This window comes from Rhipicephalus microplus, chromosome 1 (assembly GCF_043290135.1).
Source record: "Rhipicephalus microplus isolate Deutch F79 chromosome 1, USDA_Rmic, whole genome shotgun sequence".
NCBI lineage: Eukaryota > Metazoa > Arthropoda > Arachnida > Ixodida > Ixodidae > Rhipicephalus > Rhipicephalus microplus.
Genome location: NC_134700.1, coordinates 228728895 through 228756068, shown reverse-complemented (window position 1 = coordinate 228756068; position 27174 = coordinate 228728895). Strand labels below are relative to the sequence as shown.

Here is a 27174-nt window from a genome sequence, read left to right as displayed (position 1 = left end):
GTCATAAAAACTCACGCGTCTGATAATTGCCACCTGCGGACTTGAGCAATGTGCAAGAACTGCAAGACGTGCGCGTCTGGAAGAAGACAACCTGTTATTATCTCTCTATTCAATAACGCGAACTGCTTTGTCTACCTTACCGGACAGATGTGCAACGGAAATGACCTCACTGCTTGTATATATACGAGTCTCAACTGAGAACACGCCATTCACAGTTTCGGCATGCTGCACTCGGAAATACCTCACGGTGCACGGCTCATCAACCCACCGTTTCTGCGTTCACTGACTTTGTTTCGGGGAAACAACGCATAGTCATAAACATTTTTTCGTATTGCTATTATTTTTTATTTCATTTTGTCTGTTGCTCGGCTGAACAAAAAAAACGTGTCGACTGCTCACTTCTCCCAACTTAGCTTAATAAAACGGGCATGTTATGCATATTAAGCTTGTAAAAAAAAGAGCGTGCGTGCATGTGCGTGTGTGTGTGTCCGGAGATAAGTACCAGCCATCCGATAACAATGATACACCAGTTGGAGAATCCCGCGACGGTGGCAAAACGATAACCGATAAACGTGAGCGCTCGATCGGTGTTGCACCCTTCCGCCTGTATGCTTATGCGACGACGGAGCTCTTGACTTGAAGCAAATTTAACACACTTCCGCGCTTCATTCGCGCTGCAGTCAGTGGTCGTGCACGTCAGCACCAATGCACAAAAAGTTCAAGTCACCATCGATAGCACGCGGTGTCGAGCTTTAGCACAAACTGCACGAAAGCTATAAACCGGTAACAGATAAACGTGCCGCGGATTTCATAGCATCCCAATACTTGCTTACAATCAATAAGCACTTTTCACACGAGTATACTGGTAAGAACGCGTTTACGAGTTGACTGCGTACATTTAAGCTACATAGACGCTCTACACACGAGCTTCATCAACACTCCGTCCACGAATGTGTTTGTAACGTGAACACATTTGTCGATCTGGGAGTAAAAAAAAAATAGAAATTTACATGATTCATACTGTATTCGCATAAAAGCCATCTTCTTTGTCTCAGTCGACTGTATTGTTACCCCCCCCCCCCCCCCATCGAAGGCCGTGTCTTTTCTCATTACGTTGTCTTGCACTGAATTCGTGATCAGCCCTCATTTGACCAAACGACGTCATACGACTGGCGTCATGACGACGTCACAAAATTTTGCCATTGGTGGCTCTATGATGAAGTCATCCAATGATTATTTTTTCCATCACTCAAGTTCACACCGGTGCCACCAATCAACTTCCGTATTTGATGAGGCCTTGCTCTAACACTCGTAATTTTCAAAAAAAAATGTATTATTCTGCAGATCACTTCGGAAAGCCCATACCCAGGTGGACTTTTCGAGTCTTTCCGTCAATGGCCGGCTACGAGCTACAACAGCGATTGCTTCGACTGAGACACTGCCGCGCGGTGGGACTATAGAGAGACAGGGAACAGCTGTGGAAAAGCTTGACACACACAGCGCGGGTGGCAATCATAATATCGAGAGGGGGGTTAAAGCGACGTCCCGTGCCTGTGACGTCACTACGCGCCTAACGAAGCTTCGATGACAACAAAAGAGAAAACGGGGTCGAGTACGCAGGATGATGCGGTCCGGGGAGGCACATTTCAGTGCGCAGTGGGGCGCGTCAAGTTATAACCGGGTGTTTGGGTTGCCAAATATGGAAATACAGGCAAAATACGAAAAAAAAGCTGAAAGTGTAAAAAAAAAGAGAGAGGGTCATACGCAGGAAACTGCTGCGAGCTCGCGGGTCGGAGCGTAAATTAAAGCCGGATCTCCCTTCTGGAGAGTCGGACGCGAGGACCCCCGCCTACTGACTCCAAAATAAGACTGGAACCCGCCGCTGCCGGTCGAGTGTGAGTCGGCGCGGGAAGGGAAGAAGCGAACGGGGTGCTGCCGCTGTTGTTGCTCGCAGAGGGAGCGGAAATTGGAAGCTCGCGAAAGAAAGAGCGCGTGACAGAAAAAAAATGGCACCAACAGAGTGAGCTGCACCACGCAAGAAGAGATAGCGATGCCGCGGTTCCGCCTATACGCCGCATTGTCGCAACATGCGACTGCGTGTGCGACGTGCTCCATGCACGCGAGCGTGCCTCCGGGTCGCATCAGAGACAAAATGGGGATACAACAGGCCACAAGGATAGGACACTCGCGATCTCCCAAGACGATAGTTATAACGCAAGAACAAAACGACGACACCAAAACAAGAAGGACACGTCGTTTTGTTCTCGCGCTGTAACTATCCTCGTGCCATACCAACTAGCCCAAGCTGCCGCACTCCCCAAGACGATTTCGGATGCTGCCGGCCTCTGAGTAGGATGTTTCAGCTGGTGTGTCGTTATCACGATATTGTTCAGTGGAAGATACTGTATGTGCGGGTCATGACTCATAAGCTTGCTATCCGGTCGCCAAAAAAAATGATCTTTAAACTGCACTAAAGTTACTCAGACAAGAGGGGAGATGAAGACGTATTTATACTGTAGTCTGTCAGTTGAAGGTTTATTGCAATGTGTTTCTTCTTTTATATATCACATTGATTTCGAAAACTTGGAAAGGAAGAGAGGGTTAATTTGAAGGCTTGCCATTAAGTAGTTCCGTCAATTTCAGGCCCGTGTGAAGAGTCCATAGATCTTTATTTGCTAAAATGACTTTCTATATGCTATGCCATATGGGGACGTTCCAACATGAACAAACGCTAATATGGTCAAATTTGAGATGAATAGAGCACGGCGTAACTCTAAAAATGACCGCGACAGTTACAGTTAATCGCGTTCCCAATTTGGCTATGACCACACATAAATCTTGCGTAAGTTCACGAGCAGTGTAAAAGGCACCGGCTCCGCAGGTTTCTTAGCTATTCTGATTTCGTTTTCCTTCTCTCTCTCTGTCGCTCCTTGCCACACCAGCAAGTTCAACTGGACGTTGCCTACACTCCACGTGACGCGAACCTCACCGGCCGTACGTACAACCCGAACTGTGAACAAGATGTCCAAGACCCTGGAAGATCTATTTTGCGAGCACGTTCCTGAATCCTATGTATGTCATCTTCAGCATTACGATCAGCCTTACCTGGAATCACGTTTCTACTCACGTCTACTCAAAGGTTTTTTTAAGCCCTTGTCGTTTATACACGATTTGAATCTTTATTAATTAGAGGCGTGAATTACGTGCGGGGAGGGCTGTTTTGACCCCCCCCCCCCCAACTCTTCCGAGGAATTTCTCGATTATAATATTGCTACGGCAGGTAACTGATGTTGCCTATGATATAGCCCCTCTAAGGTAACTGATGTTACCTATGATATAGCCCCTCTAAACCCTTCGATGCCCTCCACATGTTTCGGCATATCCACGTCACTGACCTGAAGCCGTACCTCTCGTCCAACACCTGCTAACAAGCGCCGGGGCGGCGCTTTTGCTGCCGGGGGTCGACGTTGCGGGGTTGCGGCTATCTTTATGCGGGGTTGTGCGAAAGAGAAGACGAAGACATGTGTATGTTCGGAAAATACAACAGCTGACATGTTGACTGCTGAACTATTTTTCCACTCTAAAGTAGTAAATACACCCGCAACAATATCGCATGCTGTCATCGCTTCCAAGAAGAGAGACCTAACTGCTTTGGAAGCACTCAGAACTCGTTTTATGTCAAACGGCACCAAGAAGAGCGCCGATTACGTGAAATATTGGTGTTGGCACCGTGGTGGAGTATTGACACCTTGGTGGAAGAAGCTAATTCTAGGATGACTGGCTCATAGGTTGACTCACTCAGACTCGGATCGGGCCGTGAGTCTGAGTCCGAGTGCGTCTGGCTCAGGAAAGTTTTCGCAAGTGCGAGTTCGAGTGAGTGCAAAGCTCAAAATGTAATGTTTCATCAGTGGGTCTGAGTGAGTTCCACAAGATCCACCGCGGTGGTCCAGTGGCTAAGGCTGCTGACCCGCAGGTCGCGGGATCAAATCCCGGCTGCGGCGGCTGCATTCCCGATGGAGGCGGAAATGTTGTAGGCCCGTGTGCTCAGATTTGGGTGCACGTTAAAGAACCCCAGGTGGTCGAAATTTCCAGAGCCCTCCACTACGGCGTCTCTCATATTCATATGGTGGTTTTGGGACGTTAAACCCCACATATCAATCAAATTAATCAATCGAGTGAGTTCCACTAGTTTTGCCGACGTACGACCTTTCCTATATGTAACAATAGAAGACGCTAGTTAAACCACATAGAAACCAGCGGAGTGAAACCGCTAACTGAAAAGTTGTATTTCGTCCGTGCTCGTCTACCAAAAACAGCTGCTACAGGGAAAGCTATATATTTTCTTATTTTGAATAGCACCGAACTATACTTTTTAGGCTTGAAGGAAATTACTATTTTACGTGTTCATGGTGCATGCGTTACTAACCTCCTTTCTTTTCGTCATTCTCCGAGCAGAGTAGCGGGACAAAGCATACCTGCTCAGGCCAGCCGGCCCCTGTGCATTTTACTTATCAAACTGTTTCTCTTTTTCACTTTCAATCACCTACGTAGGTGATTCACCTACGGTGCCGCGTAAATTTACAATGGCATTTGCGTCCATCAGCAACTGCAGACTTACGCTGGTGTCCACAATCGCTCGGACGTTGTACACATCCCACAGTGAGGACGACACCCACTTAACTAAAATATGGCTCATGTTGTGCTATCTATTCCTCAGTCTCACACCGAACGACCGAACTCGTAGCAACGCACAAGCTGTACACGCAGAGACCAAGCACTCGTTCCAACGTGCGCCACACGTGCTCCAAACAACAACAACTCCTACGTCACAGCAACAGTATCGGAAAGGTTTGAGAGGCAGTTTCGAATCGTTGTGTCGCACGTACATTTTGCAAACGTATTTGTAATAAAAATAATCATAAACGTGTTATTTGGTTAGTTTTAATTTAGTATGGTAAATAGTACTTATATAAAAATATATAATACCGCACTCGTTTTTTATAATGGAGGTTACAGACCCACACTGCGCCAAGTCTAGCCAATCCACAACTCTTTGTTCAGAAATGGTTTATTGCAGGACCATTTAAGTACTCTGCCAACAAATGTCATTATAGCAACGGATGCATCTCAATCACATGAAAAATCAGGCGTTGGAATATATTGCCCCGTACTTGATTGGTCATTTTCACTTCGCTTACCGGACTTTCTTCCTGTCTTTCTGGCTGAATTCATGGCAATAATGTTAGCTTTGCGAAAGAAAAATATTTCCATTCCAGTTGTAGCAGTCATAACTGATTCATTATCAGTGTGCTCTTCTCTGTCCGCATCTGGTCACTCACCTATAGTGAAACTTTTTAAATCGTTGATCCCCTGTCATCTCCGAAGTATTCATTTAATCTGGACACCAGGGCACAAAGGTTTGTTGTTAAACGAAATAGCTGATTCTCTTGCGAAGGCATCCCTTTCGACACCAATTATTCCTATTTTCCCTCATACAGTATACATTATACGGTGGCGCGATTTCGCACACTTAAAATCAGGCAAAATTTATCTGACCCTGCACTGACGGCTTCTCCAGAGTACAAACACTTGTTATTTCCCTGGCGCAGTGAACTGACTAAATCAAGGATGATGGAAGTTGTCATCACGAAATTTCGTTGCCGCGTTACCTCCCTCAATTTTTACTTGCATAGATCAGGCATATTGAATTCCCCTATGTGCATTTACTGTAATCAAGAGGAAACGATCAGTCATTTTTTTATTACATTGTCGCCGTTTCGATTTATTCAGGCAAAGCATACTAGCACCACCTCTTCAAAGACTGGGCTTGCAACTATCACAACCTGATCTTCTTTCATTTGGAGCCTCTACACTGGGTTTCAGCCACAGGGATGTTTTATTCGCCGTTCAAGAATACATCACTGCGACTAAACGATTTTCTTGCTAAATTGCTGTCTCACTATTTTTCTTATTTTTTTTCTGCAAACTTGATATCGGTATTTCAAATCAAAATTAAGTTACAAAAAAAATTGTAGGAATGACGCAATGCTGAAAGTTTAGGGCAAATTCACCTTATAATCGGCCAATCCCCTTCTTTGGGTACGAGCCATTTGCACAGGAAAACAACAACAACAACAACAACAACAACAACAACGAGTGCAGTGCAGGAGAATAGCGTGACAACGATAGATGTTCTCTGACAACGTTGCGAGGAGACGATCGTATTGATAACTCTTCGGTCCTTAAGGTTTTCTGGTCTTCCATGGAACGGAAGCGAAAATACAACCTATATATTTCGGACCCAACGCACGACGTTCCTGTGCGTTCCAAGCACCGTTCGAAGAAGACAGTTTCATTGGACGCTTCGCCGCTACCCACACTACAGAATGGAAGTGCTCAATCGCCTGATTTAGTCACTGTAGTTGCAAGCGAAGAAACGCTCTGTGACCGCAGCCATCCTCCTGTGAACGATGACTCCGACTGTTCTGGCAAGTCCGTGGAAAGTGCGTGTATCAAGTCACCCGACCCAACTGATGTCGACTCGCCGAACACGGATACAAGCAGCGAAAGTTCGGACGCGGAAACGAGTGGAGATGAAGCGCACGCATGTGAGCCATCAGACGGAAACGCCGATATGGTGAGGCTTATACCAGTGTCACACGGTCACTTTCGATCGTAATTGGGCCGGATCTGGATGAAATTTCTTGGTCGTGATATGCTCGTTTACGCAAGCTACCGAAGGAAAACTATCATAGTTGACAAACTTTTTCCCGATCGCGCCTAATCACGATCAGGAGTGCACCGTGTGGCAGCGGTGTTTATTAGCATGCTTCTTCATTGTCGCCGTAGCTGCCAATAGTCACTGAGCCGACTGGTAATGCGACTGTTATCTGCAGTGTAAGTGATGCCCGGCGGCGTTTGAATCATGCATGCGAACGCCGCCGAACGACTTGTACTCTCGTGAAGACTTAGAGCAAGTAAGCCGAAAAGCTCGCATATATCTATCTCTCGCTCCTCAGAGTGCTATCTCATACCTTTACAACCAGCGTTGGCTACGGTCTTTTGCTAATCTTGGCATAATTTTATTTTCACTTCTGTACAATGCGAAATAAATTTTCCCAAACAAGCCCCTGCGTGTGCCTGCTGTAGTAGCACACATAATCAGCTGTGCAAACGCTTAGCAAATTAAAACTGACATAGCTGTCCAACACATACTGTTAACAATGTATGGATGGATAATAACCCTTTAGCTCGGGCAGGAGCTCACGCCACTTCACCGTGGCTGGTAACATCTGCTGTACTTAGTCGTAACGGAGGGTTAAATTTTACTCTGGTCTTGACTTTAGCCACCAATCAGATAGCCTCCATTTGGTTGCTTTCACGCACTTAGTCTACTTTCCCTCCACTATCCCTAAACCCCAAAGCTGCCAAAAAAATATTCCTTGTCCCATTGTTGTCATGTCGGCACTGCAGGGTTAAGCCCTTTAGTACAAGGTACTCAGTTGTTTTCTCCTCCTCATCACATGCCATTTCCTTGGTACATGGCTCGGTATTGGCCTTGAGGGCGACCACTGCAGAGGCCGGTGCTGCTGTTGCAGTGATGTAGTAAACGGCATCACGTGACTCGCCTATGCCATCGTCAGTGCAGCGGGCTCGCTTTCAACCCCAAGGCAGTTAATTTTCTTGCCAGTACAGGTTTGTTCACTGCTCGATATCGCAGTGCTGGATGCATTTGAGCGAGCCTAACGTGAATCACCCTTCGAAAATGTCGCGGCAGTGATGTACTTGACTAATAAATCTTAAATTGGCTAAACAACTCAGCGTTCATCTCGGATGTGCAACTCACACAGTGGCCACCCTCTTTTTCTTATTGAGCGGCTGTGCATCGGCATAGCTGTCGCGTCCGGAATTGCAGTTAAATTGTTCAGTGGGTATGCCGTGAAAACTTCGTAGATCTGTACACATGGGAAATTTATAACCCTTATTTGCGCCAGGCTGCATTGTTTTATTTTCAGCCTTGTTTGAACCTCTCACCTCATACACAAAACCACATTGCCAAAAGTCAAGCCAGGAACCGTCACCCCTCACCGAATCATTCTCACCACTTTGACCTGTTGTAATTCCACAGTGCTCTATGTTCCATCACAGCTGCGATTCTGCTACCTTTAGTTGCTGCTTATGTACACTGAGATAACCGAACTTATCTACCTCCAGCATAACCCCCTTTATTGTAAGCTCACTGCCAATATTATCTTTAAATATCATGACTGCGGACCTTTTGTTATTAAACATGACCTATTTGCCTTTTCACCGCAGATACCTATCAGGCCAATGCAAACCCTCCTTTTTGTCAGCCGCTAATACTGTATCGTCTGCGTGCGTGAGTCCTGGTAACGACTGTTCAACGCAATCCCCTTCTTTAACAAAAGATAGGTTGAAGCCAAGTCCACTCCTCTCTAGTTTGGCCTCTAATCCTAGCAGGTACAGCATGAAAATGAGGGAGAGAGAGGACATCCTGTTTGAGCCGCCGCTATATCTCTATAGGTTCAGGGACCCATTTTTCCCATTTTATCAGCACCCTATTACCTTCATATGTATTTTTTAAGAGGTTAGCTACTCAATATTCGACTTCCAGCGCATCTAGTGTGCCCCACAGATCCTCTTGAATTACACTGTCGTAACGTCCCTTGATTTACATGGATTCCAGCAATAAAGGCCTGTGCTCATTTTTTTTTTTTTTTGCTGTTTCAATGCACTGCGTTAATGAGAACAGATTATCCCCTAACCTTCTTTGTTCCTGAAACCCATTTTGCGATTCCCCCACTACCCATTCGCCCTCCATTCGTACCTGCACTCCTTTTATAATCTATAAATTCACAGCACCACCTAGTGAAAAATATGCTTTTTCACGTGGCATTGCTGTCCCTTTGGTATATGTGCAAAGGTGGTGTTTGACTGGTGAAAGCTTTAATGTATCAATGTGTATAGACACGGAGACAGGCATTTCTTTAATGGTAACAAAAATAGTCATCCATTGTCATAGCTGTAATTAAGCTGACGGGACATGCATGCTTGTTATGGACTACCATATAAGCGTGTAGTTTTTGTGTGCATGCCTGTGGTATAAACATTTTTGTTTCTTTGCATCTAACAGGACGAGGAGCTGTATCCAGGTTCGAAGATCACCAGGGCAGAGAGCATTTTGCTGATTATGGGCCACAGCCTCCGCCATGACGCGTCGAAAGAAGCCACCGAGAGCTTGCTTCAGTTATTGCGCGCTCATCTGCCGGAAAAAACAGAGCTGCCTTGTTCAAAGTACAAATTTTTTAGACATTTCAACTCTCCTGAGAGTGCAAAGAACAGAGATTTATACTGTAGCAATTGTTGCAACTACATTGGGACTGCTGAAATGGCATCTACCGTTTTTTGCGAGCACTGCAATGTGCATCATGACATCAGTGCACTGCTAAAAAGTTCATCATATTTTTTTTCATTTAACATAGAATCACAAATCTGTGATATTTTGAAAACAGCTGAGGTTGTGCCTGCTCAGTCGTCCCCCTCTTTCGATGTCACAGACATCACGACAGGCATTGGCTACAGAAGTATTCCCATGGGTCCTAATGATGTTTCACTGACATTTAACACCGATGGTGTTCCACTTTTTGAAAGCAGCAAGTTTGGATTCTGGCCTCTCCTTGCTCAAATTAATGAGCTGACGTATAAAGACAGGGTCCAGAGGCTCGTCCTTGCTGGCCTGTGGTTTGGGCCCAAAAAGCCTGTAATGAATACGTTCCTCCTGCCTTTTGTGAAGTCGCTGAATGTGCTTTCTTCTACCGGCATGACATGGGAAGATTCACATGGGCAGAAAAAAAATATGAAGGTTTTCCCTGGCCCATGCACGGTGGACAGTGTCGCAAGATGTGAAGTTATGGGCATGACTCAGTTTAATGGGAAGTACGGTTGCGCATGGTGCGAGCATCCTGGAGATGTCATTGCAAAGGGTAATGGGCATTGCCGTGTCTACCCAGTCTCCACTTCTGCTATAAAGCTCCGTACTAATGAGTCATTTCAGCATCATGCCCAAAAAGCCAGAAGAAAGCAAGAGCAAGTGAGCCGTGGCATAAAGGCTCAAAGTGTCCTCACGCTGCTGAACCACTTTGACTTTCCTACTGGCTTTGTGGTTGACTACATGCATGCTGTGTGTGCAGGTTTTGTAAAAGCTACGACATTGCTGTGGCTAAACTCTAAGAGGTGTCGTAGTTTTAAGCTTCGCCTTCACTTGAGTGAATTGAACGAGAAGCTGCTCAGCCTGCAACCAATCTGGGAAATATCAAGGCTTCCAAGATCGCTGAATGACCTGAAACACTGGAAATGTGCTGACTGGCGGAATTGGTTGTTGTTTTATTCGCCAATTGTGTTGGCTGGCTATGTTCCAGAAAAGAATTACCGCCACTGGGTCTCATTCGTTGACATAATGTACTACTTGTTGAGCGATTGCGTAGCCCTTGACAGGCTCAACATTATGAAAAATGAAATGGTAAAGTTTGTCAAAGAGTACCAGGAGCTATATGGCATAACAAACATGACATACAATGCGCATCTGCTGCTTCACCTTGTTGACACAGTGAAGCATTGGGGTCCACTGTGGGCACATTCAATGTTCGGATTTGAATCTATGAATGGAAAGCTTGTGAAAATGGTCAAAGGGACCAGGTACCCCGAAAAACAGATTATTGACAAGTTCTTCCTCATGCAAGCCTTGCCTACGCTTTGGAGTAATGTTGCAAGAGAAAATGCACACACTCAGAATTTGTTCAAGGCACAAATGAAGGGCTACGAATTAAGGGCTACGAATCTGTGCAGAATGGGACCACTACATTCTATGGTAAAGCAGTGCGAAGTGCGGATGGCACTCATTTTCAAAAGATGAGCATCGGAAACGTTGCATATTGCACTGCGGATCTGGACAGATCGCGAAGGGTAAATTCATTCGTCATTATCAATGGGTTGTTTGGCCGCCTTCGGGACATTAGTGTGTACTGCTCACAGGGGCATGAACAGTGTGCATGCCTAAAGGAGACAGTGCTCTCTGTTCAGGTGTACATTGTGAAGCACAACATGCTTGAGGTGTTCTGCAAGGATGAACACTACCATTTTGTTAAAGTTGAATCTACTGCTGAAATCAAGCGTGTGTCACTTGTTTCAGTGGAAAAATGTCTTGCACTGGCTTCCGATGGGGATTTGTTTATTTGCAGAGTGAATGAAAAGTTCCTTGCTGAGGCCACGTAGAGGCTGTATGACATGACATATCAGTGTAAAAATCGAAGTATGAGAACCACGAGGGCTCCTTTACCACCTGGCAAGAGTTTAGCGGAAAAATCTGTGATGCGTACCGCAAAGCAAGAAGCAGCTTATTTTTCATATTTGCAGCATTGTTTGCCTTACCTATACGCAGTTCTCGTCAAGTGTACATTGATTGTGTTGTTCGTGGGCTTCGTTCCCAAGAATTAACGTCTAGTCATGCTAAAATTATGCCATTGCAATTTAATTAATGGTCATGGTAAAATAGTATTGCACTGTACAAAATGAGCACCAAATGTGGCGATAAGTACCAAAATTTTATGGACACTATGTAGACTATGTTTTGCTTTAATCTATGATTAATCAACTTTACCTGTAATCGTTTATGAGCATTGTGAAAGATGGCTTGGCCATGTGCTTACCGATAACATGAAATATGGTAGGCATGCCGTGTCGTGACGATGGAAACCAGGTCCCAGGATTGCTGATTTGTAAAGATGCGTGCAGTGAGTACACTACTCTGAACTGCAGTTGTCCCGGGGTGTTATCTAGACATAAGTCCTCGGACGTCCTTGCTCAGCACATCATTTCCACAGGTACCGAGGGATGAGTATGGCATTAAACGTGGGCCGTATCCTCCCGCAGGATAATTTGCTGGTCGGACACAGCACTCCACGCGTTCGCCCACAATGAAATGTAGCTCGAAACACCGTGGACGGCAAAAATTAAAATTGCACCACCATAATTCAGAGGCCGTACAATCTTTGCAGATTGTACCTAAATAAAATTGATTGGCAAATGCATGTTTGTTGTGGGCATAAACCTCTCGTGCCAGCCTGAGAGCATCTCACAGCAAGCCAGCGTCAGGTAGAAGCAAGCTCTGGGGAGAGGGGATGTCACAGGCAGCCAGCAGGGACAGGCAAAGCGCAGTGACGTGTGCTATCGTGCCCATGTGACCCGCCTGAGGGTAAGCGAGCGCTTCGCTTGGACATGTCCGAACACGTGGTTCCACTCTGACAAGCTGGCGTGCAGCTTTCACCAGACAAAAGGCCTGGCGGCATAGCCACGGCAGCCATACTGCCAAATAACGGCGGGCCACTGCACTCGGGGCCCCGTGGTTCTGCCACACGTGCTAGCTGGGTAAACAGGCGCCAGGGTGGCGGTTGCTCTCGATTCCCACATTGTAAAATATGAAGATTGCTTCACCCTTTAACAAAACTTTGTTTTTCGTTACTAGTGGTTGTTCTCTCCTCACACAGTTGTGCTTCAATCGCAGCATCCATACTCCCCTTGTTGATACCACTGGCATGAGGTTCTGAAGTGCTTTTCGTCTGAAGCTTTGTGACCTATTTGAATCGAGCATCGAGGTGATCGATTCAAATATCATTGTGTATTACACAGCTAAGAAGCTTAGTTCAAAATGTGCTTAGAAATTTATTTGTTTTGGTATTTATGTAGTACTTCAAAAAAGTATCACAAGTATGTCACTTTTGTGTTACATATGGCTGTTTAATATTATGTCAACATGAAGCCTCTTATGTTTTCATTGTTTCCCATAATTAATTGATAAGCAGTGTACAGCTGAAGTCACTGCTCTAAAGTAATTACCTTTTGTGTTTCACACATATATGCAAAGTGCTCGGCATCTGTATAGTTTTTACTTTGTTTTACTTTCTTGGATGTGGTTTATTATGGCTGTGGGGATTAGCTGTTCCTTAAGTATAGTAAACTTATGGGTATCGTACGTCAAAATTGCTTAAGATATCAATCACACATGTGCTTTTCTGAATAAACTTGTTGAAAAGAAATGTTTTTCCTATTCTGTTTCTTTTAGGTTTGTTGAGAACTCAACATGCGAGATTCTATAATTGGTCATTGTTAAGAAAATGTGAACTTCAGTAGAATTTACAGCAAAATCAATCACATTTACTTTTCCAGGGCAACTCGCAGCAAATTTTTCTCCCTTGTCAGGGTGACAGTTGTTAGCTGTTTGCTTTGCATGGTGCACCTTTAACAAATAGTATGCCCATGGGTTAAAAACTATTGAGGTATGTGAAGCCTTAACACTTAGTCAAAACCATTCATCACGAGAAGCACCTTGTTCTTATGTCCACACTTGCTTCCTCTTTAACTAATGTCTCTTACTCTCTTCACTCCTGCCCTTATATTGGTCAAACTGCTGCTTCGTCTTTTCTCTGTATGTATATTACAATTAATAAGGTTAATTTACACCACACGACATAATTGTATATGTATGTATGCATATATAAGCACTCTGCATCCATGGCATGGAGTAAGAGAAATGGAAATTTCAATATGAATCAATATCGACCTCGATTTGTTTGCCTACATATCAGCAAAGGAATCTTATTTGACAATTCATTATCAGGAAAAGTAAGGAAGACTCATCTTCGCACTGTTCGGCATGCATGTTTGGGGTCCGACGTTCTAACACGCAACAAAAAATTAACTTGTGGTCTGCTTGCCAAGAAAAAAAAAACAAAACATGGCTGTAGCACCTGAATTGAATATCTGAATTTCATCAAGATAATTATGAAAAATTCTTTTAATTTATATTCCTATATGCTAGTGTGAGATTACATCTGCACTGTGTTTGTACACATCAGTGAATGCTTTAGGAAGCTTTAATATGTATCGTTACCAAGTGACCTTCCAAAAGAGGAGCCGTAATGATGAAAAGATTGAAAAAGAATTGATATCTCGTGAATAAAATGAATAATCATGGTATGTGATATACCAAAGAATGTCCAAGTTGAAGAAGGACATGACTAAAGCTAGGTTAACATTATAGTCGCGCTCATAGCTTGACAGTGCAAGTTGGTGGACAGTCAAAAAATAAAAAAAAGTGATCAGAATTGCATATTAGTGTCAGTAGTTCACACAAGCTGGGTTGCAATAGCGATGATGAGAGCCATGATGATGAACCTAGAATGATTAAGGCATGAGTTGAGTCAGCAGAGCATGAAAATGATGCCTGGTAAGTTTAAACAACTGTGAAGCTGGTTGTGATGGTTGTATAGAAAGGTACAGGTCAAATAATGGGATAAGAGTTATAGCCATGTTCACTAGATGACCGTGACTCAGCAAAAATGGTTGCAACTTCAAAAGTGGATCAATGGGTTTGGACATTGATACTAAGACAAAGAGATGCTGAAAAGGTATGGCAAAATCACAGTCGTGATTAGTAGCGTAGCCAGAAATTTTTTAGGGCGGCCGGGGTTCAACGATAATTTGTGTATGTTTGTGCATGGGTTTGTATGTGTGCGTGCATATATTCTCATGCAAAATTGAACATTTTAGGGGTGGTTTGAAGACTCCCCCATACCCCCTGGCTGTGCCCCCAGTCATGATTATGACACAGGAAAAAGTAGTTAGCACTCGGAACGAGGTGAAATGCGTTCCAGAGGTGTGCACAGAGTTGTCCTTCGAGGGGGGTGGGGGGTGTACGATATAAGTATTGCTATACAGTGCCTCCCCCCCGCTCAACCTCCTCCCTCTGGCACTGAGGCCATTTCTGTCAAAACGCGACGCTGTGTAAAAATATGCAGCAAAATTTGCCGCCCCATCAATGTCTGAACCAGAGGCGCATCCAAGGGGTGGCGCAGCGGGCCCGTGCCCCACCCCCGAACTTTTTTTCTCAATGTGGTACAGAGCACAAAATGACACTCGACCACACCTTCCTGTCCGGACCCCGTGTTGGATCAATTGAATAGGCATGATAAACCACATAGTTAAAATCAGACAGCTAAATATTACTCAAAACAAGTTGGTCGAAATTATATATCTCCTCGAAGTGATATGTACTCAAACCCCACGGGTTTCAAACCCCATGGGGTTCAAACCCCGAACCTCTGGATCCAGAGGTTCGGGGTTTGAACCCCTTGGTCCATATTTGACTATGAAAAGTCTATAGGCTTCACCTTCGTGTACACCTCTTAAGCGATATAGCTAACTTCTACTAGGAAACATTTCGCACAAAAATTAGGATCATATACTGAGTATTCTCTGCTAAGTGGCTGCTGTGAACTTAATGTTTAAAAATGTCTTTAGTGTTTATACATCAGGTTTACATGCTGAAAATCTGCGTAGTTTTTTCTGCATAATTTGTGAAGTGTATTCTCTGTTGAGTGCCTGCTGCCATCTTGATGATAAAAGTCACTAGCTCTCGAGTTTATTATTACATTCTGATGTGTCATCAAAAACATATCAAGATGTAATCAGAAATTCAAGAACCATTTTTGTAAGGGACACGCGAAGACACACACAATTGTACGAAGACGTAGCTACTATAAATAAGCACAGGGTAACGGGTTCGACTCGCATGTAGAGTACATAATATAGGGCTGTTACATGTAGTAGTTGCATATTGACACACAACAATTTGTGGCTAAGTAATGCAAATATTTTAGCTACCATCATGCTTATTTTGTGTTACGTCGACTCCAAGGCTTACGTCAGAGCCAATAATACGCAACGCCCATAATCTCGCGCAATGGCGCATGACAGTCGTTATATAAAAAAAATTCTGACAGTCGTTATATAAAAAAAAATTCTGTTTCACTGCGTGAACACTACATCTCCCGGGTGTTTATTATTGGCAGCCTGTTGCTAATACTCAAAACCACCATGCACAACATACAAAGCACACTAGAAGATGCCAGCTTCATCGCGCGAACACGCGCGCACAGCAACACAACGCGGTTGTTCCAGCATTGGGAGTTGGAGCTACACGTCCCAAGACCAGATGTTTGGGAGACACGTCAACGAGAACAGGTGGCTTTGTTCCGCGGCAAACGCTGACAAGAGGCCACGGCCGGGCCTGAATGTAGTGCCCTGCTGCCGAAGCTATAAAACCGATCGTCGCACTTTTGGCTCAGTTCCAGGGACTGAATGGGGTAGCAGTACAGAGCGTACACTGATGTAATAGCGGATGATCGAAGCGTGCAATATCGGCGAAATGATCGGAATGCAACAGAAATTCAACCGATATCGCAAGATAAAGCACGAACGTTCATCTTGTTTTTCGTAAACCCCAACACGTTTGCCGTAAAAAGGTGTAAAATAACTGCAACAACTGACGGCATCGTGCCACCATGTAGTTTTATTTGCGTCCGTTGTAAAGAATCTTGCGTTCCTAAAGTAAAAAAAACATAATAATAATAACGCCCTTATTCCGACGATACATTGTTTCATCTACAAACGTTAGACATTCGAATACATTGATAGCGCTAAAAACAGTTTTAAATTCGAAGTATTTCTCTGCATACTGCAAACAATTTTGGCATCTATCTGCGTATACATATCTACTATCTATAGCCGCTTACGACTGCATGGTTGCTCTCGTGATCACTCCATTAACTTCGCGTCAACCAAAATTAGTATGGGAGGAGTTCAATAATGCCACATCTCGTAACGTACGCCCTCGAACACATCCCGTTAAACAGTGGCACATACCTCCGTGCGGGTATGCGCCACAGGTGATAGAAACATCTACTACCCAAGAACGGCGAGAACACACATGAGTAATTTTAACGCGTTAGCGTTAGGAAAAAGCCGACATCAGCAGCGTTGACCCAACAAACGCACACAGTAATTAGCATGGTCTCAGCAGGAATCGAACCCCAGCATTCTGCGTGGCAATCAAGTATTCTATATATATACCACAGAGCCACGCTACGTCTCGGAACTATTTTTCAAATATAGACCGTAATGTTTCTGAAACGTCAATTGTGGTTGCAGTGCTGGCTACGCAAATTCATAAACATTACATATGTACTCCTATCATACAGCCGTAACGTCGGGTTAACGTAAATTATAGTTAGGCGACATTCGCTCGAAGTCAACTTACGTAGCAGTGACAAGGGCTGCAATCTTTACGAGCACCAGTGCTTCATATAAGTTTATCGCTTATGGTGTTGCTGATACTCGTGTTTCTGTTGGCGTTGTTGCGCAAGTGCAAACAACTTGTTATGTAAGCTTCTGCAACTGTTCAACATGTGTTTATATATGCGTGCAACATTTGTATATATGTTAAGCGTGATTTCATTACGTGTCGCTCAATAAAAAATTTACAACACAGTCACCTTCCCTCCGCATGCTTCGTGTAATGTCGATTCCCATGGGTACGTAGGATCTGCCGAATGTTCAAAGTTTATGATACAGGGAGGCTTCAAAATACAAAAAGACAGATCACAAGATATAACAAAAAATGAAATAAAAACATACTTAAACTTATATTCAAGTACTCTGTTCAAAATACCATAAGCTAGGTACATTCATTATTATTTCAATATTTTTTCCATCAATGACACCTATTTCTAGGGGGTATTTTGTACGCGAAATGTACTTTTCGAGACCTCTCAATTGAGGTTTACTGTTTGAAAATTATGAATGCATTGCACTGTTATTAATTTACCCCACAACTCAACAGTGAAATTTCTTCATTTCACTGTTGTATTCGTAAACAGGCTCACCATGAAAGTCGACTCTGGATTAATTTCGACAACAAATTTTCTTTTGACCTGCGCAGATATTATTTCACTCCGCTTCAATCGAAATGCTGCGACCTTAACATATATGGCATCGAACCTGCGTCCTCAAACTCGGAAACGCAAAATCAATAAATCAATCAACATTTATTACCAATTCAGAAATGCATCTTCGGCTACCACAGCTGGTAACTGCAAAAATGACGGCGGTTATGATGATGAGCTCAGCCTTTGACTCATGCACAACGCTTTACCGTCTTACACAAAATCGGAAAGCATGAGTCAGGCACGACATGTTTTAGTTAGCACAGGCAGCAAGCACCGCCCACTAGAGGCGCAACCCCCACGGTGATGTTTTCCAGACCGATTCCATTGCTCACTATACTAGAGTTTGTCGTGTGATCACATTGTCAAATAAGGTGATTTGACGGACGCGTTGTATCAGTTAATAGTAAGTATCTTCGTGAGAATTGCCGGATGATTTGTATAAGACGGGCAAACGTCAGAATAATTGCGATCGTGGAGGAGTTCAGTGGGTGCACTTAGGACGTTGTGACGAATGCGATGACAGCACCATACGCAAAACAAGTCTGAGTGCACGACTAGGGAGAATTAAGAGGAAAAGCAAGAATGGCTTACGCCTTCAGTGGTCCGCTATACTCTCAATTATTCCGAGATCAGCCCTCGAAATCGACAAAAGATTTAGAAGGTGTGCCATAATTCAACACTCCGGTAAAACATTATTCACTCATCTAAACAAGTATCGACGCGTCTTGTTCCCTTGGAGTGGGACTTTTTGTTCAACACGAAAACAGAAAACACACTGTCGCGTTCCGAAATTAAACTGCTATATGCACAGAGCTGGCCTGGCTCCTTCCCCTCTTTGCTCGTTTTGTAACAAGGACGAAACAATTGATCAATAATTTTTTTATCGTGCAACCGCTTCAATTCACTGAGGAGAAACATACTCAAAACGGTGTTTAATCGAATTAGATTTGGATTTCATTATTTCCAATATTTTATCCTTGAGAGCCTCCTGATTAGGTCACTGCCACCGGTATCTATGTTCCACAGTAGAAAAAAAGTTTTAATGAATCAGGGTGGTTTTGATCTCGATTCTCGAAGGTAGTATCATTAATTTACTCCAACTAGTCTATTATTCAGTAATCATACAATATTTATGTGATAACTTTTATCAATAAATTATTCGTTTCTTGGCCTATTCACCAGAATGGGTGTGAGCCGTATGTATATGATCATCATCATCATCATCATCATGATCATCATCATCATCATGGAGCCTTGCGCGGCCGGTTTCGATTGCCGTCTAGGTCTGCACCCCGTGACCCGGCAACGCATGGCTCGGGCGCGCGCCCCAATCGAGCGTTACCAGAACGCCAGTGGCACGGCAAATCAACGTCACGGTGCGGCCAATCACCTTCGAGTTCGAGCCAGCGAGCTCCACGAGAGGCCACCACGCATGCCACCACGACGCCCCGGTGCCATGATGATGATGATGGCCTAAAAGCAGGGCTCACACCCTTTCTGGGGGATTGGCCAAGAAACGAGTATTTAGATAGAGGGGATCATACTACTTTTAAATCTAATGAATTACAATATGGCTAGAAAAAATCAAATTTCACTAATTGAGAGATTTGCAATCAAAATTGCCTTGATTCGATTAAGAATTTTTCTACAGCAGAACAGATATATCCCGGTGACAACGAACTAATGAGGAAGTACCCAAGGAGAAAATATTAGATTGATTTGTGGGGTTTAACGTCCCAAAACCGCCATATGATTATGAGAGACGCTGTGGTGGGGGGCTCCGGAAATTTCGACCACCTGGGGTTCTCTAACGTGCACCCAAATCTGAGCCCACGGTCCTACAACATTCCCGCCTCCATCGGAAATGCAGCCGCCGCAGCCGGAATTCGATCCCGCGACCTGCGGGCCAGCAACCGAGTACCTCAGCCACTAGACTACCGCGGCGGGGCGAGAGAATATTAGAAATAGTGAAATCCAATCTGATTCGATCAAAAGCAGCTTTAAGAATTTTTCCTCGGTGACTTGAAGCGACTACACAATAAAAAATAATGCTGGATTGTTTCATCCTTGTTACAAAATGAGCAAAGAGGGGAACGATCGAGCCAGACCAGCTCTATGCATGTAGTAATTTAGCTTTGGATCTCAACATCGCAATTTCGTAAAAATAACGTCTTCTTTGCGTGTTGACCAAAACTTCCTACGCCATGGTCACCGCAAAGACGGTGCGCTTGATTGCTGTCGCCGAGAACTCATAGCGCGGGAGCGAACGCTTTTGACTGTTCAAACTTTCGTCCCCCCTGGGAAGAACCTCACTGTATGCTTTCTCTTTTTCAAACGACGTATAGTTTCACATGCACGGAGTGTCGTCGTGAATGTTAAACGGCGTCAAATTACTTTTACCGGCGCCTCTATGGGAAGAGGCAATAAACCGTTTGCGAAATTGCTAGCCCGTTGACATGAAAGACCGAGTCTAACCAAAAGCTACACACTTCTGCCTCCGAATGTGGTCTTCAAACATTAGGGGACCCTATATAAAGCTTCACTTTCAACGCGGTACCGATATTCTGTGCTATAGTGCGTACTGCAAACACTTAGTGCATGAAACTCGCTATGCACCCGCTACGTAGCCTGAACAGGCGCAGTATATAACGTTCGTGCCTTCTTTAGTGGGTTACCAGCTTTAAAACACGAAGTCATTAGGATAATCGCATGTTGTGACGCCCGATGGCAATGGGCTCTTTGTAGCACGCATTATAAGATAAAAGATTTTTCGCTCCCAACCACTGACGCCGGAATTTTAACGCTATCGCACTAAAATGAGAAAGCACAAGCATATACTATCGGAAAACTCCTTTAATTGCATGTCGTTCTACATCAAGAAGCAAAGTATTTTCGTCATTTGATATTATTTATCGTTGGACACCAATATACATAAAGCTGTTTGGGAATTTGACACTCGTAATCATGGTAATAATAATGTAATAATGTGTGCGGTTTTATGCGCCAAAACGGCAATAAGATTAGAAGGCGCGCTGTATATATGCATGCTGGTGGACTCCGGAAATTTCGACCATCTGGTGTTTTTTCACGTGCAAGGTCGAAGCACGCGTGTACTATACAATAGAAGAGCCTCTGGCAGTTCACCTTAGTCGACATGCAAACGCCATCGGCGAAATCGAACCCACGACCTTCGGCTGTCAGCTGAGCGCCGTAACCACTGTACCACCTCGGCTTGCACCGTGACTGCGGCGGACGACATGGTGAGACTTGGTTAGCTGGCTCCATAATTCGCTGCACTATTTCTTGCGCATGCGCAGCAAATGTCTTGCATGTTCCGCCGATCACGTCTTTGCGACATAAGTACGCATGCGTTAAGTCTGAGGCGTAATCTTACGTGCGCTTCCTATTACGTATACACGCACGCTGCCGCTTCTATATACTTGCGATGCCAATACCAGCGTCACGTGGGCTGAGAATGATGGAAACGTCTGGGCGTTCGCGAGTCCATGGCCCAGTTCCCACATTCCGCGTGATTTGTTTTTCTTTCTTTTTTTTCGTTTAAAAAAACTCACCAGAAGACAACCGCGAAAGCTCAGCTGCGCGATAACCGCGCGCATCGAATGCGAAAATAGAGGACAAGACGTGACGGCAATATGGAAGAACCTTCCGTTCACAGGCTTCCTTTTCTCAGGCACCAAGCTGCGGTGCTGTCAAGCACATCCATAAGGCTTTAAGGGTAGGCAGAAATATTGTATCTTGCGAAAAAAGAGGGTCGGGCTGTGTCACGCAAACGTGGAAAGCAAAGGTTCTTGTGTCACAAAAGTTCAAAAAGTTCAGTGACGCAGACCTCTGCTTTGTTTGTTTAGTGTCTCGAGCGCTTAAACTATATCCTGAAAATATAACTAAATATTTGGACAACGATATTCTACATTCTCGACACTCAGATATGTTTGCGTCATGGACGTTTATCGCACCCTGTAAATTAGCGTGATTTTTTTTGCCTAATTTGTGCCATGACCGAACTAGAACTGCCGCTCCTCCAGTCCGGTCGTGCTTGTGCATGTCTGAATAAAAGGAAATGCAGACGATAAGTTTTGAGGACACGAGCAGGAACTTGCCGGAGGTTGCGACGCGTTGTATAATATTCAGATGGGTGCTTTCAGCCCATCAGAGCTTTTGCCACTGCTTATAATCACCCCCACTTAGCCGAACCTATCCATAAAGCCCGGCAAAGCAAAACAACAACAACAAAGTTTTTTTTATCGCTCTGCGCTGCTGCTTTTCTCACTCAGATATTTTGGTGCCTTACTGCTACTGCAGAAGGAAGGTACAAGTGCATGGGAGAGCATGACATCACACAGCCAGCATTCGCTTAGCTTGTTCTCCGTAAAACCCGCACCATATCGCTTCTGTCTCTCTTCCATGACTTCAGAAGTTTGCCCGCGACACGTGGCCCTGCGTGCATGCGTTCGGCGGACCAGCCTTACCTTTTATTTTATTTTATTGTTTTCTAGCTCCATATGAGGCGGACCAGTGTGCGTGGTTCCCGTTAGGTGTTGATCGATGCGCACTATATACTTGTTTCGGGTTTTTCCCGCCGCTCTGTACGCATTTTCTCCCGATATACTTCTGCAACCTCGGTTGTTTGTTTTGGCTGCCACGCGCGATATAGGGGAGATGCACTGCACGCACCTGTTGCGTCCGTTTCTTTCCAAGTTGTACCAGTCCTTTTGTTTTTTTGTTTTTTTTGCGCCGAGTTTGATTTGGAGTAGATCATCGGAAAACCCGAGAATTCACTTTAAATGTCGCGCCCCCTCAAAACAGCATGCGCATGCAGATCGCAGCGACGCAAGACGCTGAAACCTACCGTGTCATGATGATGAGCTTGCGTTAACTAAATCTGCCACTTATTGGACTGTATAGGTCTGAAATGGCTCGATAAAAAGTGCACTGAAGTTGGTGCATATGAGCAAAGTGCGTGTAATTAAAAATGGTACTTGTGAAGATGTGCTACTGGGACCGTTTCAGGTTTTCTTCTAATGAAACAGCAAAATAATTCCTTAATATCTGCACAGCAAGAAACATGCCCTTACAAATTCATAACTCTTTTACGAAAACCACCTTCTTAGCACTATTATTTTTTTTGCTCGTCAGTTTCTTTAGACTATCGAGTGGGCCAGACCCGGTCATTACACATACTGGGCGTCAGCGTTATCTAAAAGAATAACACGAAATATATGTGATAGCAGTGAAGATGTAGCAAAAGGTGGCCCGGAGAATGTGAAGAGGAGAGTTCAAATCGAATAGATTTCAAAGAAGTTGTAACATTTATTAACGATTATTATTATGCGCAATTGTCTGGTTTTATGACGCTGCGTCCATCTTTCAGTTTTTTTTCCCCTTCTTTTCAGAGTTCTACCGTGACAAAGCTGCTCTCCTGATCTTCAGGGAAGGAATGAGAAATTGGGAGTCGCCCGCTGCTTATGCACCAGAGTTACGCGGTAGTGCACCTGTGTTACGCCGTAGTGCAACAGTGTTACACCACAGTGCACTAAATTACTCCGTAGTGCACCAGTGTTACGCCGTAGCGAAGCAGCGTTACGCCGTGGTGCACCAGTGTTACGCCGAGCGCTCCGGCAATTTCGAATCACCTTTCTCAAATCCAATAACACGAGCCTCCACCGAAATAGCAAAGCCGCTACCGGGATATATATAATCTACTAGTTTTGGTTCAGCCAGCAGTCGAGTACCGTAACCATACTAACTATCAAATACCCAGTCTTCTCAACAAACTTCAAAATGTTGTTGACCTAAATAAAAAAAATCCAAAAATACATTCAAGGAAATTTTCCTTCATAACTGATTTGAATATGTTTAATTTAATATTTCGATTAGTTATTACTTTGTGTGCACTAATTGTTAACTGTATAGTTTCAATGCTCTTGTTTGCTTTTGAAATGTATATGTCTGCAAATGTGTTTTTGATCTCATCTATTTTACATATTGCGATAATGATGTTTTTCTTTAATGGTATTTTGTCTTTTGTTATGCGCATTGTTCTGTTCTTTTTCTTATAAGTTGTGGCATTTATTTGTCTGATTATATTTTCCTGATTGATTGTCTTTGTGTAAAAAATTGTTTTTTATCTGCGTCTAAGTTGTGTACCAGACTGTATTTCGGACCAAGAGCGTCCGTCAGGCTTTTATAGCCTTTTGCTTTCGCTTCGGTATTTCCTATGTACAGGAAAAAGAAATAAACCTCAATGTACTACCACGACGGGAGTTTGAGTCATGCTGCTACTTCACTCCCGCATCTTGCTGAAAGCAGCAGTTGCACGGCGACACAGCAGGGCTCGAGAAACTTGATATTAGCCCTCGCGTACTACTGCGGTATCACAGAAATGTTCATCAATTCTGCTGTCAAGTCGTAAGAATCGAGAAACTTGCGCATGGCCTTGAATATTGGGCTGCACGCGAGGCTCGATTTCAGCGGCCGTTACCTTTCAGAAAGAGCATTTTCAAAATTCAGAGACCCTTCTAGTCAAGCTGTGCGGAAGAAACGCCATCGGTAAACCACAGCACGAAGGCGCAAATAGGAATGAACAATCAACAAAAACAAAGACTTCAAACTATTCATCGAAAGAATAAGACTGAAAATTTTTGTAACGCGCATGCAATTAGGTCCATCGACAGTCGACCTACATGCATTTATATCTGTCATACGCTCTATTTCGTCAGTTAGCAGAAAACAACCCCCCCCCCCTTTTTTTTTTTTTTTTTGAACTGCGACCCAATTTTCATGCCGGCGCGGTGTGTACCATAATGAAGCACGGAGCAAAGCTCCGCGCCGTAACGCAAGGAAACGAAGTGCGGAAATTTATGCAATGCGCATTGTATTCGTGTTCGTCAGGACAGCACCGCAAAATATGTACGTCAAAATGCATTACGACTTCTCTAACGGCGTCGGTAAAGTAAACAGCTGCGTTCAGTTGAATGAACGAGTGGTGATTTACTGCGGCCCAGTTCAAACTTTCAAGTAGGGTCAAGGCAGGTTGTTCACCCGACTTCCGATGCCAACGTTTACAAGGTCTAGAGTTGATACGCCATCAGCGTTTTACTTAAAGTTACTGTTGTTAGATATTCACGAATGATCTGATAGTTGACGTATCTGACAAATGCAACATATGCGATGGGTGTTGTACTTTACCTGCTTGGTGGAACGAGTTTTTAAGGTATTGCACAGAACTCCAATTTATGCATAAATATTAAGTCGACGGCTGTCTTATCACGAGATTTATATCGAATCCCACCATGGTATCCTTCATAGCTTTTCTTTCACGTATGCTTTTTTTTTTCATAGTCAAGGAAAAAAATGAGCGAATCAAAGTTTCTACGAAAGTTACGATTCTTTTTTTCCCCAGACCACAGTGGCCGAATAGGATGTAAATTTCATTCATTTCGTAACCCCATTTGTGTTGCCCTATGCAAGCCACGCCTTTCGCGGGTACTCAGTGATTCGCTCTAGATCATTCTAACCTGTCTAATTTATTCCCAAGACCACCATAATCATATGGTGGCTTTTAACCGTTCAACCCCACATATCTATCTAATTTATTGAGAGACCGGTATATTTAGGTTTGATACTACTAAAGCACTGTCAAAAATAACGAGTTTAATTTAAAAAATAAGGGGCGCGAAAAAACAAGACATGGGGAAAGGCAGAAAAATATATAATAAAGAAAAAAATAGGACAACGGTAGTACAGATGCTGCATTTACTTTTTTTTACTTCAATTTTCATTTCTATCCTCTTCTCGTGCCAAACCTTCGGTAACCGGCCATGCATAACAACATCACAATACCTGATCCACTTTAAGCTGGGGAGCAACTACAGAAATGCACATGTAGCACTTACTTCACAAACAAGTTCAACACTCACGTGTATCAGATAGACGATTTTGCATCATGCAACGCAATTATTTCCCTTGACCAACGGGCACAAAGCACTCATGTTCTTGTACGAATGAATACTCTGCATGTTGGTTCAGTTCCTTCGCCAATCTCGTTCCCCCTTATTATATTGCATATTCCTTACTAAATTAACGTGCTTATAGTGGCTAACAGTTAACCAACGTTAATGAACGCTGGCTCTGACGTGCACGGAAGGCAAAATAGACCAGGCGCTGTCAAAGGAGAACACGATCGCGCGGAAAAAGCGGACGAAATCGCGATATGGAACTCCGCGCGCACGCAACCGGAGCCGCTGTTTACCGATGGTGCATCGCGAAAAAATACAGATCGAGGTCGCGTTAACGCATGCATTTGCGCCACGATCGAGGAAAATTTGGCACGCTTTGCCCGACGAGCATCAAATGATGCGGTCCGGTGCGGAAGATGACGGATAATCGTGCCTTGCTCGGAAGTCACTCACCCCGCCCGACAAAATCGAAGATACGGACGCGCTCGACTCCAACACCGCATGCGCGGAAACAGCAAGCGCAGCTCCATCGGCTCCATTCAGCGAAAAGAAGCAGAAAGCAGTGTACGCTCCTCTGCGCTAGCGTTAAGTACAAGTAGTAGCCACGGGCACTCACCTAATCCAAGGTACGACCGCATATTGTAATCCACCCGCGGAGGCATCGGCGGCTTTTTGCCGAAGCCGAGATGCTTGAGGATCTTGGCCATCGCCCGTTGTCAAAAAAAAGAAAGCCCACAAGGGAGGCCAGGCCGGCTTCGATAGGTCCGCGAGCCACCGGGGATTCACAATGCGTGCACGGCCATCGGTCACACCATCCGTGAGAAGCACCGTTCCTAGCGCCGGCGCGTACTGTTCCCAATTAAAAAAAACTCGACGCCGATGCACTTGACAGCCCGAGCACACGCACGCACGGGTTGGTTCGCGTACGGACAGAAACAGGCACGGTCCCGTTGGTTCTTGTTTTGGCCGCCAGAGATGCGAGAGTGGTGATGTTTAGTTTGTGCAAGCTTACCTAGATGGCGCAAACAACTTTGCTTGTGTTGAGGAACTGTACGTGGAAGGTATTATATAGAATTACTCTATGCTTGTGATCATCATCAATAAAAAAACAAGACAACATTTAAAATGTTTGTATTCTCAATATTGCTACTGTATCACTTACCATAAAAATTATATTTTTTAGATTAATAGTTTTGGCAGCATAGTTTACAGTAGCAGCAGTAATCCCGAAGACTCTCACCGAATTGATTGTCATATAATTTAACCAATCAAAAAAACCTTTGTTCATCTTTTTGTTTATTGGCAGTTTTTAACAATTTATGTTTATCAACATCAAC

General features: G+C 44.2%; 1 protein-coding gene across 5 annotated transcripts in view; it reads right to left on the bottom strand.

The window, feature by feature from the left end:
• The window catches only part of LOC119166621 (SH2 domain-containing adapter heavyweight), a 232187-nt gene that overhangs the window by 195782 nt on the left and 9231 nt on the right, over window positions 1-27174 (bottom strand). For 3 of the 5 annotated variants that reach the window (XM_075891521.1, XM_075891524.1, XM_075891523.1), the window contains exon 1: window positions 26454-26781. The exons of 1 other annotated variant lie outside the window; for it this stretch is intronic. In XM_075891521.1, coding sequence (XP_075747636.1) covers window positions 26454-26544 — 91 coding nt within the window. In that variant the 5' untranslated portion in view covers window positions 26545-26781. Of the gene's footprint in view, window positions 1-26453; window positions 26782-27174 lie in introns of those variants that run through there. One more of the 5 variants, XM_075891522.1, reaches the window with a different exon arrangement.